Below are 12,209 nucleotides of genomic sequence, written 5' to 3' on the forward strand. Positions count from 1 at the left end.
AAAAATGTGGCCATGCCGCCGGAGGATGCAACTTGCTGTGATGCTGGTCAGATACCGACTTTCACTGCATGGCATGAACATCCTTCCAACTACAGACTGACCAGGTCATCGCATTGCTCTGCCCTTGAAAAGAGCGCGCTGTCCGTGTTAGTGCCGCTCCAGGTTGATACCTCCCTGGCACATTTCCGACCACCTTCACCACTCACGACGCACGACGATTCACAATCATGTATACCCCATCTTTCGACATAAGCACATTGTTTTAGCATTGAAATAGAGGCGTTAATGGATTTGCAAGATTGCACACTTCCCAGCCTAGGCGAAGGAGATTACGAATACCACAGAAGGAGAGTGTCTTGGTGCGGTTGCAAGCGGCAGACTTTATAGTTAGTTCATGACTTACTGCTTACTCCTATGTTAGGCAGAGAATACCAAAAAAGTTCAAAAGCATTTCGCGAGTATCACGCTCAGTTTTCACCATGACATTGTCATGTTCAAAGCACCAGCATCGAGTCTAAGCAACCACTTTCGCCCACTGCGCCTTCACAATATCCCAATATCTTCCAGCATCAACCATAACATGACCAACATGCCTACTAGCTACGAACTTCTCCAGCTTTACTTGTTCCTTGCCCGATCCAGCAACACGCTTATCAAGCACATTCCTAGCCTCCCGTGCATGCATCTCGACATGCCGCCAGGGGACAAGCTCGTCACTCTCCGAGTAAATGTACACCCTCCGCACACCACGCACCATAAACGCGCCATAAGCATCATTCAGCTTTCGTCTCATGCCCGTAATCACGCCTTCTACGCCAAGAATCCTACCGGCCACACTAGCAGAGAGCATAAAGCTATACATCAGCGCACCTCCCACTTTGCGTACCGGACCCGGCAAGGAAGAAGGCATCCCTTGGGACATAGCCACAAAGCCAGAGCGCATATCGGGGATGCTGGGGGCGCTGTCGATGACCAATGCTGAAATAGGTAACAGTGTAACCGGGCCAGCTACCCAGCCTGGCCCGCTGCTCTCGGCCCTCGCGGAGGCAGCATATGCATCGGCTAATTGACATGCTGTGAAGGATCCTCCGTTTGACCATACGTGCATTAGGACCTTTAATCTGCTGTTCTTGCCATTTTCGGCTGCCTTGACGATGTCAACGGCAGGCTTGAGATTTGTCATCTGCCATGCGTTGGGTCGCCACATGAGATCTGGTCCGTCTTGTTTGAGGAGCAGGATGGGAGTATCCGGGTATAGACGCTGGTACGCGTTGGTGTACTTGGCGATGTGCTTGGGGAGAGCGTAGAGCCAGGAGCATAGGATGATGAGGTCTGGCGGTGGGACATCTTCAGGGACTCGAGGGGCATCCGAGGTTTGCACCTCGTGGTAGTAGACTTGCTCGCCTAGCCTTCTGAAGCCATAGAGATACGGGTCTTGGGTTATGTCGCTGTCGTTGCCGTCATGCAGCGCTGGTTCTGGGCCGGTCATGTCCATGCTGCTGTCTTCGTGTATACCCGTTCGCACAAAGTAGTCACTGCTGTGCCCTTCAGCCCATACTCTCGGAATGAGTGTCTCCTACCACTCATCATCACCCACCCACCTGACTCGCTTGAGCGTACCTCGGGAGGGGGTTGATAAGCGATTACATATTCGTCCTAGCCTCGTACCTTTCAGTACACGATCTGCCGTTAGTTCTCACGCTAGTGAAGAGTTCAAACTCTAAACATGGATTTTGCTTCGTTTGCGCATAATTTTGTTCCTCATAGTCATCAGACAGAAAGCCTTGCATAAGATCCGATAAAACTGTCTGGTCGTTTCCTGGCAGTTGGACAGGTATTGCTAGACGGACCAAACTCTGACACGAACCACCAAACTACCCAAGACCGCACGGTACTGAGCCCAATCCGGCGACCATCCCAAGAACCGAAACGCTCAACCCAGTAAAATGCCGCCAGAAGACGATGACCCAGTAATAGCCTCCTACAACGTCTACATCTCACCACACCCCCACTCACACCCACAACCACAACCACAACCACCATCAGAACAAAACCAATCAACAACAAACCCAACTCCAACCCCCTCCCAATCCCTCTACATCCTCCAATACCCCTCCCACCGCCCCCACTCAAAACCCTACACCACCTCCCGCTCCCAAAAACCAACCAGTCTCCGCCTAAAACCCACAACCGGCGTCTTCGAAATCGACGTCCCAATCCTAACAAGCGACAACTACAACGCCCCCCTCGGCACAGAATTCGGTCGCGCGATCAACGAGTCTGCACGCGCTCACCCGACGACTGGCAGTAGCTACGGACTCGCGGGCGGCTTCACCCAGGGTCACAGTGGGAACCAGGCTGAGATTCCTGGACACGCCGGAGGTACGGAGGATGAGAGTTTGAGGACTCAAACGCTAGGCGGGAAGTTAGATGGGCAGCGAAGTGATCGGGATCCGGTGTACATGCTCGCTACGCTGAATCAGGCCTCAAAATCGATTAGTCTGAGGCATTTAGATGGGGTGGTACAGATGAGGCCGCAGTTGCATCATATTGATGCGCAGGAGGAGGGGAAACGGAAGGTGGAGAGTGCAAACAGAAAAGAAGCGAAGAAGGAAGAGGGTGGTGCGGGTGCGGGTGTTAATGGGGCACCGGTGAAACTGGAGACTAAGGCGATTGAGATGAAACTTAAGGACTCGACGAGGGAGGACCCGAAGGATCGGAATCTGAATCTGAATGCGCGGTTGTTGAGGGATATTCAGAATGATCCGTGGAGGAGGTTTGAGTGGGTTGAGAGGGGGGATGAGGCGTTTTCTGCGGTGGGGGATGTAGGCGGTAGTGGTGGGGAGAGGGTGAGGTTGAAGAGTGCGCTTGATAATGAGGAGTGGTTGAATCGGATGTCGAGTCCTGGGATTGAGTTGCGGACACGGTTGAAGGGGAGGGATCGGGAGAGGGCGAGAAGGAAGAGGCAGGAGAGGCAGAGGAATGCGCGGGCTGCGGAGGCGAATAGTGCGGCTGGTGGGTTGCCGGCGAGTGCTGAGGTTGAGTTGGGCAGTGAGACGAGCAGTAGTGATGAGGAGGAGGATGAGGGAGCTGCGGATATTGGGCCGGCGCCGGTGAGTGTGACGGTGGATGCGAATGTGGAATCTGAGGCTACGAGGGCGAAGAGTCCGGAACCGCAGATTAAGCAGGAGGGTGGAGGTGGAGGTACGAGCGTGAACGTCACGGCGGCACCTGCTCCGAAGAGGAGAGGAAGACCACCGAAAAATGCTGGGCCGTGAAGGAGTGGCTGTTGTGGTTAGAACCATCTAGCGACGAAAGCTCAAGAGTCGTGTTGAAGGTGCCGTCTAGTCGTCGAGGCATCTACGATCATTGCAGCATGACAATGCAAAACATGAGTTGTGCTCACGTTTCGAGGACAGTCCTTTTGCATAGCTCATGACTCCATTCGGCATATAGGGATTGAACCATATCGCGCCTTGCTCGCTTCTACGCCGCCAGTCGGTTTCTAGGAAGCATGCGCTTGTGATATGAGGACTTCCTCGGCTGTTGTGCCAGTGGCTTACTGTTGCTCCCCGTCATTACAGGTCTGTTTCCAATACAAATAAGTCGATGGATCGTGCGATACAATGCCTGATATTCTGGTTGCTAGCAACGCGCTGCCAACATCCACATCTCAAGAAAACGGATGACACAGCGACGTGAAACCAACGCTTTGTGTGCTTAAGACATGACTTTACCACGATCTTTCCATGCGAAAAGCAAAGGTGAATCGATTCATCTCCAGCCCGCCGATCATGCCTATGAGCCTCGCTTTGAGTGAGTAGCTGGATTTACCGTGACTGAGAGCCTCCTGGATACCGACTTGAGCTGACGCTGTCAACACCACGTCGACCTCTTCGCGATGCTCAAGCTGACGAATTTACCCCTTACGCTGCATGCGTACACCCGTCCCGTCAGCGCTCTTGTTGACTATGTCGTTGTCACAAACCCATCAGCGCACGCAATGTCCACAAAAGACCGATCTCTGTCCATCCTTCCTGAGTACTTCTCTTCATACCACAACCATCCAAGCAATCAAAAGCGAAGTATATCAAATCATTCAAATCAACACAAAACCAAGTTGAATCGAAGACCTCGGACCCAAACCTCAATTACAACAAACTCCCAATCCATATCCAGTCGTCATAATGGAAGCCTGGTGGAAGAGCTCCAGCTCATCACCCGCGAAGAAGGACAAATCTTCTTCCACATCATCGAGCTCGAAGCCTGCGTCTGGCGGTGGTAACTCAGGTGGAAGTTCCAGCTCCAGCTCCAAGTGGAGGCCATCACCGCCTGAGCAGAAGCCGAGAAACAATGGCAAGAAGCCTGCCGGGGACAGATGAAATGGGGTTCGACAGTGATATATATGTGCTAGGACAACATGCCGAATTGAATAGTGCTGTGGTGTCGGATTGCTGAGGGAGAGCTTGCAGGGTTACCGGCGTAGCATCAAAGCGCTGATGGATTGAATGTTTTGATTGGGAGGTAGCTATGGAAGGACGATCGAGCTCGGGGATGGATGGGCATCTCGCGCCCAGTGAAGAAAGCCGGGATTGCATGAAGCTTCATTTATCGGTTAGCCGTAGGCTGACGCCACTTTGGTAACCGTGCTTCAACGGCATATTGAGTCAAAACCTGGCCACTGGCATGATGCAGTAATATTGAGCTTGGCTAAATAGGGCTGACTATAACATAGTCAATAACACCATCATCATCAACATGTTCGTTCTGACCTTCTTTGCGTGCGTATGTTGTGCTCCTCGTGTTTATAGCCAAATGGAAACTGCAGCGAACCTGTATAGCCGCATCAGCAATGACCTGTACATTCGATGGAACTAGCTTTAGGAGGCCAGGACGCTCTTCGGTGGATTGCGTGAAGATTCGTGCTTTCTGAACTGGGGTTGCAAGAAATCAGTGGGTGTAACATGGAGCTGAAATTCACATGCTTCATCTGTGTTGGCAGGCGCCATTCCTCCGAGCACAAGGGAGGCACACCATGCTGGGTAACTTTTGAAGGGCAAGAGCAACCATAGGTGCCTGTTTCCGCGTTCTCTCCATCGGAAGAAGCATAAGGTATTGCGTCGTGAAGCTTCTCAATTTTGCAACACCAGACGACGCCAGATTGTTCCGATATATAGCAGAACGTGGTTAGTAACTGTATCCCCTTTAGAAAGTGCTGCTGCCTTCGATCAGTGCATGCTCACGATGCTGCCTTCCTGCCACAGTTGCAAACAGGCCACCGATGGTAGATCGCCGCATCACGCCGTTTCCTTCATTCCTTTTTACTGTCATACAGTCGTGAACTTGCATGCTCATGGCGCCCGATGTACACAACAAGATCCATTGTGTAATATTGTACATCTCCCATAATGTACACAAACCCATCCAAGCTCTTCTCCCATCGTCCATTCTCTACCACAACTTATTCTCCTCTTTCCTCCTCGCGTCCGCACTATTCGTATTCTTCCTCTTCAACTTCGCCAAATCCTCCTCACTCATAGGTGGCTTCCAGAACAAACTGGCACCCTGCCCCTCCTGCACCATGTGGCTCAGATACCCTCGGTTTTTCACATCTCTGTAGTACTCCAGTTCTTTTCTGCTTGTTGGGTCCGGTAGTCTATACTGATATCCAAGCCCGGTCACTCTTTCTTCAGGAGCCATTCCGAAGCCCTTGTCCGGAATCAAATTCGTGTTTCCAATCGCTGTTGGGTCCCAGCGTAGACTGATGTAGGGGTGCATAACACCCTGTTTTATCCTCTTAATTGCGCGCTCAGTGTAGAATCGAGTCGTGACACTGCCACCCGCTGCTTCGACTGCTTGGATCGCGGATTGTGAGGCTCGAGATACGACTACGTGAATCGGTTGAGTAAGCTCGGTCGCGCCTCGAGCCAGCAGTTTGACGCCATCTTTGACTTGGCCAATGACTTTTGCTCTGCACAGCTCTTTCAACGTGATGGGTCTAGACGGATCAAGGCGTGACTGCGAGATCCACGTCTGTATCTTATCGAGATTCACTTCTTGGAGATCTACCTGGTGTCTTCGGGATCATTAGCACGACCTTTTTCTCCTCATCTGGAGACACCAGAGTCCATGGACATACACTGTATTCTTGAAACCGAACTTTCCATGCGTTACTCCCTCCTTGGTTTGACCTCCGTTGAATTGTTTGGGCACTTTGCCTCTTGCTTTTTGACCTTTCTGACCACGACCTGACGTTTTGCCCTTGCCAGATGATGCACCTCGACCGCGCCTGATCTTTTTGTTGTATGCTCCTGGAGTGTCGGATAAGGAGCTCAGTATTGATGCTGATCGGGTTTGAAGGTGCACGAACGGAATGAGGAATGATGCTATTGTTGTCGAGGGTCGAGATACTGCCTGTGCCAGCAGCATCGGTATCCGTGGAGGCATTGTGATGGCTGAATGTTACGATGAGGTAGGTGATGCTTGATCACTCCAGATGTATCCCCATCAATGAGCAGTCGCAAGAATCTCGATCACGTGCACGTTCGTACTACGGTAGATAAAGCGGCCTTTTACGCTACCCTCTAAAGTTGCACCATTGACTCAATAACTATTTCTTGTTCGTGCATGCAGTTCTGTTACGGGACTATCCTGGGTGACTGCTTTGCACACTCTATGTTCTCAGCAGCGCTTACAGATCACTGCCCACTGCGGAAGCGCCTGCCAGATCATGAAGCCGGGGTGGAGGCCGGTTCAATGCTCAAGTCGACCAGAATCTTCACATGATTGTCCTTGTCTTCTATCAGAGTCTTGAAGCCGTCCGTATCCACCTTATCTATTGCGATCTTCTTTGTGATCATGCCCTCGGGTGCCATACGACCGGACGATATGGCTTCTAAAACAGCCTCGAAGTCGCCGAGTGAGTATGTAGCCACTATTGAAAAACCGAGTTAGTCGTCTCTTCACTACAGCAAACTGTGGATGGATTCTGCTTACCTCCCATATATGCTCGTTCTCTGAACACTATGTCGTTCATGTTCAAAGTCGCTCTCTTCTCCCACACAGCAATGTTTACAAGCATGCCTCGAGCTTTGATTGCCTTGAATGCAGTGTCGACTGCAACTTGCACGCCCGCAGCGTCAAAGCCAACATCAACGCCTTCACCATTTGTCAATTGCTCGACCTCTGTCACTACATCGACAGCTGTTGGATCCAGAACATGGTGTGCTCCGAACTGCTTTGCGAACTCTCGCCTGCGCTTCGAGACCTCGGATACAATGATGTTCTTGCAGCCTCGACCAACCAACGCTTGAATGACCGAGAGACCGATAGGGCCACCCCCAAGTATTAGACACGCATCGCCCTCCTTGAACGGGGAGATCGTGACTGCGTGCCAGCCAACAGCTAACGGCTCAATCAATGCGCCCACTTCGAGCGACACGTTGTCTGGAAGTGGTTTCACTGCGCTGGCTGGAGCTGTGGTAAGGTCTGCCATACCGCCGCCCCAGCCGCTCAAGCCGATGAAGCCGTTACTGTCACAACAATTGACTAGCCCTCTCTTGCAGGCTCTGCAGCCTCCTTCGTATATCGTCGGCTGAACGCAGACTCGGTCACCCTTCTTGACGTGGGTGACACCGTCGCCTACCTCCTCGACAATACCCGAAAACTCGTGACCCAGTGTCAAAGGTAGAGTCTCGCCAGTGATACCGTGGGGGTGGCCTGGTGTTGGTATAAGATTGGCACCGCCCAGAAATTCGTGCAAGTCGGTTCCGCAGATACCACAGAACTTGGGTGATATCTTGACCCAGCCAGGCTTTGTTTCTGGCACTGGCACCTTCTCGAAACGAATGTCTTTCTGACCATGAAATCGTACTGCATTCATGGTTGCCATGTTGACAGCGCAATCGGGTGTCTGACCTGGCAATACGCGCGACTGTATTGTTCCTGGTACTGAAGCTGTGGAAAGAGCTTAGCAGAAACGGTCTCTGGCTGGTCGTCAAAAGTAGTGCGGGACAAGCAGGATCAAAGAAACGGTTCTCTGAATTGAACCAAAAGAAGGATCGAGTAGCTACCCTATATGTGACAGAGCGGCGTATTGGCTTTTAGCCCACTCCGTCGCTGGATGCCACCACAACAATGGCTACGACTAAGCTCGAAATGCGCAATGCACTCGAGCGCAGCGTCATTCTGTATATACGTCGCGTCTCCAGCCAGTAAAAGTGCTCGGTCAAAGCTCTTGGGATAGCAAACCGCGACTGGAGGAGGAGAACCCCTCAGGCCGTCTCCGGCCATCTGGACAAAATTATGGGCAAGTGTCCAACTGAAAGTGGATTTCGATCATGGGGTGAACCGAAGAACACGATGTTCGGGATACCTAAAGAGGAGATCGCGATGCCGAGCATTTCGTTGGAGTTTGTTTGTCTTGCGCCTTCCCCAAATTGAGTTTAGACCCGGAAATCGGACAGACATACGGCGAAGACACCGCATCACCAGGCCGATAAAATGCCTTGACAGAGAGCTCTTCACCTCTTTACTTGCACGTTCATATGGCATTCTGAGCCATATGACGCAGAAGCAGTATTTCCATCTGGTACACCTTGATCAGTATCCATACTTTGCAGGACATATGCGCCGAGGTCGTGGGTAAGTGTGGTGGACGGCCAATCCGCGCGTTGTTGAGCAACGTTCGATCTCAGTACTCTAGGCTCCTGCAGATGTTGGAATAATTGCCAGTCTTGAGCTCGCCGATGGACGCTGGAGGAGTCGCGCAAGGCAGGCTGCACGGTCAAGCACTAGACGACGACAACTGTTTGACGAAAGCCCGTGCTATCGCTCAGCAGCTTTTAGTGATGTGATATCGGGCAGACATCTAATAACAATCGGCATTCTCACGACCCGTTGCTCTGAGCTGTGTTCTTTTCCTTGGCCTTTTGCTCATTGTTTTGCTTGATCTCCTTAACTTTCTGTTTCAGAATGCTTTCAAGCCCTTCGTTTCGTCTGGCAAGAAGCAGGACATCGTCCGTCTTGATTGTGCTTCGACCAGCGTGCTTCGCAAAAGACTCGAGGTCAGTGGCTACATTACCTGAGCACTGTCAGCTGTCGAGCCTTCGAAGCCTGTTCACAAGCCAGCCCAGCTTACCTAATTGAGCCCAGACAAGCTCTGTAAGTGAACCGGTGTATTGGGGTGTAGCATTGACACCAAGATTAATTGTCTCCTCGTCCACAAGCTGGCCAATATGATACCAGAGTGTAGACTTGAGTCTGTCATCCATCTGCGTGTCCGAAGGCTCGACAGCCTCTGGCATATTGTCTACTCCCGATCAGATGAGCGCGGTAACGTTGAGACGGAAGGTAAGAAAATGCCCCCCCCCCGTATGTTGCAGGAAAAGAACGCGTCGCGCCGAGGGACGCGCCTGCTCTCAAATCTCGAGCTGACGTAGCGTGTAGAAAATGTGGAAAGTCGGCCGATCGTGGTTCGCTAATAATTTCGCGCGGACCAGAGTTCGCGAGGTTCGATGCCTATTAATTGAAGAGTTCGATGCCTACTTAAAGAGGTGGGAGTCTTTCTCACAAGTCATACTTGCGACAAGAGCACTTGTAATTAGTAGCACCATCCCACAACGATCTCAAAATCCGCCCCATTCTTCGATCTTAAGGACATCCACCGTAGCTGGATAGGAGCAGAACTTCAGTCTTAGTCGAAGACGACTACGTTTTTGCCAAACGCAAAATGGCTAAGGTTACTGAAGACAGCATTCAGGTCAGCCTCCCATTCGCTGTACCGCTCCTCGGTATACCAGAACCCACCACCATCTCAGTCAACAAAGCAAATCTTCAATTGCTCGTGCGCATAATCGTAGGAGTCTGTGCCTTCTTGCTTTTCTGGCCGAAGATCAAAGGCGCCTTTGGCTTTGCAGCAAGAGACATGGAGCAGGAGACGAAGGACATACAGGAACGGATCGCAAAGCTCGAGCACGAACGCGAGCAAAAGCAGGGTCAAAAGAGCTATGCTGTGGCTACGGGACCAGGCGGAAGCGAGCCTGCAACACCAGCTAAGGCAACTGGGGGAAAAGAGAAAGGGGGCGCGAAGAGAAGGAAAGCCTAAAGACCGCTTAGATCACGACTCGTTTTACACTCAAAAAATTATCAATTGTGGTGCGCCATTACCCTCCTCGGTGCTTTATGCGAATCCAGCCCAATATGCTCAAAACGCTACCAGTAATGCGCCGTTGGTCCTTCGTATCTGAATTTCACTCCATCTCATCCTCCGAGTCCTCGTTCAAAGGGATGTAAGGCTTCACATACCTTGGCGAACCGTTGGCAGATATGACATCCGAACCTCCACTGCCAACCGAGAGACTGTCCGACGACGAAGATGGTCGCCTGCTATCCTGGTTTAAACAAGCCAGAGATTCCACCAGGGCTACCCCAAACCCAGGAATCGAAGTCATCAAATCTTCAAGCACTTCCACATTCCTCATGTGCTTCGCTACTACTGGTGCAAGAGTAGTGAGAAGTTCGCCTCGCAATGTCACGAGATCGTCGCGGTCCGGCAGATCGACGTAAAGCATCTGCATAAGTTCCACAAAATCTTCAATTGACTCGATCAACTGATTTGGTTGCCTTGCATGTTGAGCGGCTGTCTCCAGCAGAGCACGCCTTGTGGCTTCCATCAGTGCAACCAGGCCATATTTGTCGGCCATCATATACAGCATCAAGTCCTTCGTCCATGCTGTCTGCTGCTGGTTTTGAGCAAGCGATGGGTACTTCAAGAGGTAAATCCACCTCAATAACCTCTCCAACGTCTCCGGATCATCGTCATGCATCTCTACCGTCGAAGTGCTTGCTTCCTCGAATGATCCCTGAAAGCAATTCCAGAAGAACTCACACCTAGGGCTCAAGATGCAGCGGTGGAGATGCCATACTTTATGGTTCGAGTATATTGTGCAGTCCGAAAACAGAGATGTGCGAAAGAGTTGAGCTGTGTATGTTGAGTGGTCGAGAGGCAGAATGTCCGCCTGGGTCTGGTGCGTGGTCGTCATCGTGAGATTGCTGGCTGTAGGCAGAACTGAATAGATGTTGCTAGGCTCGGAACTCGTTGCTGGTAGCGACTTGCAGATGGATATGGAACGATGCTCTTTGTGGTTTCAAGTAGCAGGGACTTACAAGCTGTTTTGGTATTCCAGTCTAGCTACACCGGCGTCCTCTCCCAGCTCTTCTAGTAAACCATCGATATGCATGTTTTACAGAGTTTTCTTTTTCTCCCGCTCGTGATCAAAGTCACTTCTGGATTAGCATTATGCTGACACCGCAGACGCGGCCTTGCATCTTCTTTACCATATCTCTCGTCATTCTCGAGGAACGTGTACTCGTATTCGACCAATCGCAGCACAGACGCGGAAACACTGCACTTGGTGGACAATTCCGAAAGGATCCAAGGAAGCAAATTTTAGTTTCCTGGTGTAATAGCGTCGATTGTTCCTAGCTTCAGATCACGAGGACTGGAAACCTGGGGGTAATAGTAACTGAGGAAAAGCCTCAATCTGGGGTAATGCCAATGCTGAGCCTTGCTGCAAAGATGAAGACATTCCTTAGATCTATTGTTGACGATGCAAAAGTTCGATGACTGGCGGCATCGACCCAGTACAGCAGGCGCACCGTTGCAGTAGCGACGTTAGGGCATAGAGCCTACTGGCGCATTATTCTCTAAGCTCCGACCTGGCATTGACACGATCGCGATTAGTTCAAACCATTTCCACGCCATCATGCAATATATATCATACCGAAAACTGCATCGAGCCAACATCCGGTCAGCACGATGAATTTAGCAATTCTCCGGCAAGATCTGTGCAGCATCGGTAAGGTTGCGATGTCGATGAGACCTGAAGCCGATATTCGTGCGATAACTCGACGGCCAGACTGTGCGCTGAGAAGCTCTGTCTCACTACGGTTTCATGGCTATGCTGTCGCACAGGATCATCCAGGCACAACAGACCGTTCTAATTTCATCATCTCATCTAGGCACTCCATGGTATGACCTGTTTTCTGGATTCAACCCTGTATCACAACACAAGAACTCATAAAGTGCCACGCGTGTTTGTGGACCACGGGTACACGTTGCTTGTACCGCATGATTGACACCTCAAGGTATGCTGTTTGCAAAATGACAATGAGCTCGATCATTGTGGATGCGCAGCCTTTGTGCAATG

The 12,209-nt window shown here is 51.2% G+C and overlaps 7 protein-coding genes across 7 annotated transcripts; 2 read left to right on the plus strand and 5 right to left on the minus strand.

Moving 5' to 3' along the window:
* Positions 1-514: 514 nt before the first annotated feature.
* PMZ80_008623 (uncharacterized protein) lies at positions 515-1,495 on the minus strand (the record flags this gene model as incomplete). The annotated part of the gene is made up of 1 exon (XM_064877022.1): positions 515-1,495. One exon carries the CDS (start codon positions 1,493-1,495, stop codon positions 515-517), a length of 981 nt encoding a protein of 326 aa, XP_064727409.1.
* Positions 1,496-1,946: 451 nt separating this feature from the next.
* Positions 1,947-3,278, plus strand: PMZ80_008624 (uncharacterized protein; the record flags this gene model as incomplete). Its single annotated transcript, XM_064877023.1, has 1 exon — positions 1,947-3,278. One exon carries the CDS (start codon positions 1,947-1,949, stop codon positions 3,276-3,278), a length of 1,332 nt encoding a protein of 443 aa, XP_064727410.1.
* A 2,173-nt stretch (positions 3,279-5,451) lies between these two features.
* Positions 5,452-6,447, minus strand: MRPL10 (YmL10; the record flags this gene model as incomplete). The annotated part of the gene is made up of 2 exons (XM_064877024.1): positions 5,452-6,076; positions 6,140-6,447. The coding sequence occupies 2 exons, from the start codon at positions 6,445-6,447 to the stop codon at positions 5,452-5,454; spliced, it is 933 nt and encodes a 310-aa protein (XP_064727411.1).
* Positions 6,448-6,728: 281 nt separating this feature from the next.
* On the minus strand, positions 6,729-7,891 carry PMZ80_008626 (uncharacterized protein; the record flags this gene model as incomplete). Its single annotated transcript, XM_064877025.1, has 2 exons — positions 6,729-6,934; positions 6,997-7,891. 2 exons carry the CDS (start codon positions 7,889-7,891, stop codon positions 6,729-6,731), a joined length of 1,101 nt encoding a protein of 366 aa, XP_064727412.1.
* A 997-nt stretch (positions 7,892-8,888) lies between these two features.
* MHF1 (MHF histone-fold complex component) lies at positions 8,889-9,305 on the minus strand (the record flags this gene model as incomplete). Its single annotated transcript, XM_064877026.1, has 2 exons — positions 8,889-9,082; positions 9,140-9,305. 2 exons carry the CDS (start codon positions 9,303-9,305, stop codon positions 8,889-8,891), a joined length of 360 nt encoding a protein of 119 aa, XP_064727413.1.
* Positions 9,306-9,730: 425 nt separating this feature from the next.
* Positions 9,731-10,105, plus strand: PMZ80_008628 (uncharacterized protein; the record flags this gene model as incomplete). The annotated part of the gene is made up of 1 exon (XM_064877027.1): positions 9,731-10,105. The coding sequence occupies one exon, from the start codon at positions 9,731-9,733 to the stop codon at positions 10,103-10,105; it is 375 nt and encodes a 124-aa protein (XP_064727414.1).
* A 145-nt stretch (positions 10,106-10,250) lies between these two features.
* On the minus strand, positions 10,251-10,826 carry PMZ80_008629 (uncharacterized protein; the record flags this gene model as incomplete). The annotated part of the gene is made up of 1 exon (XM_064877028.1): positions 10,251-10,826. One exon carries the CDS (start codon positions 10,824-10,826, stop codon positions 10,251-10,253), a length of 576 nt encoding a protein of 191 aa, XP_064727415.1.
* Positions 10,827-12,209: the final 1,383 nt, after the last annotated feature.

The sequence above is a fragment of the Knufia obscura genome, assembly GCF_036327395.1.
Source record: "Knufia obscura strain CCFEE 5817 isolate CBS 148926 chromosome Unknown scaffold_11, whole genome shotgun sequence".
Classification (NCBI taxonomy): Eukaryota; Fungi; Ascomycota; class Eurotiomycetes; order Chaetothyriales; family Trichomeriaceae; genus Knufia; species Knufia obscura.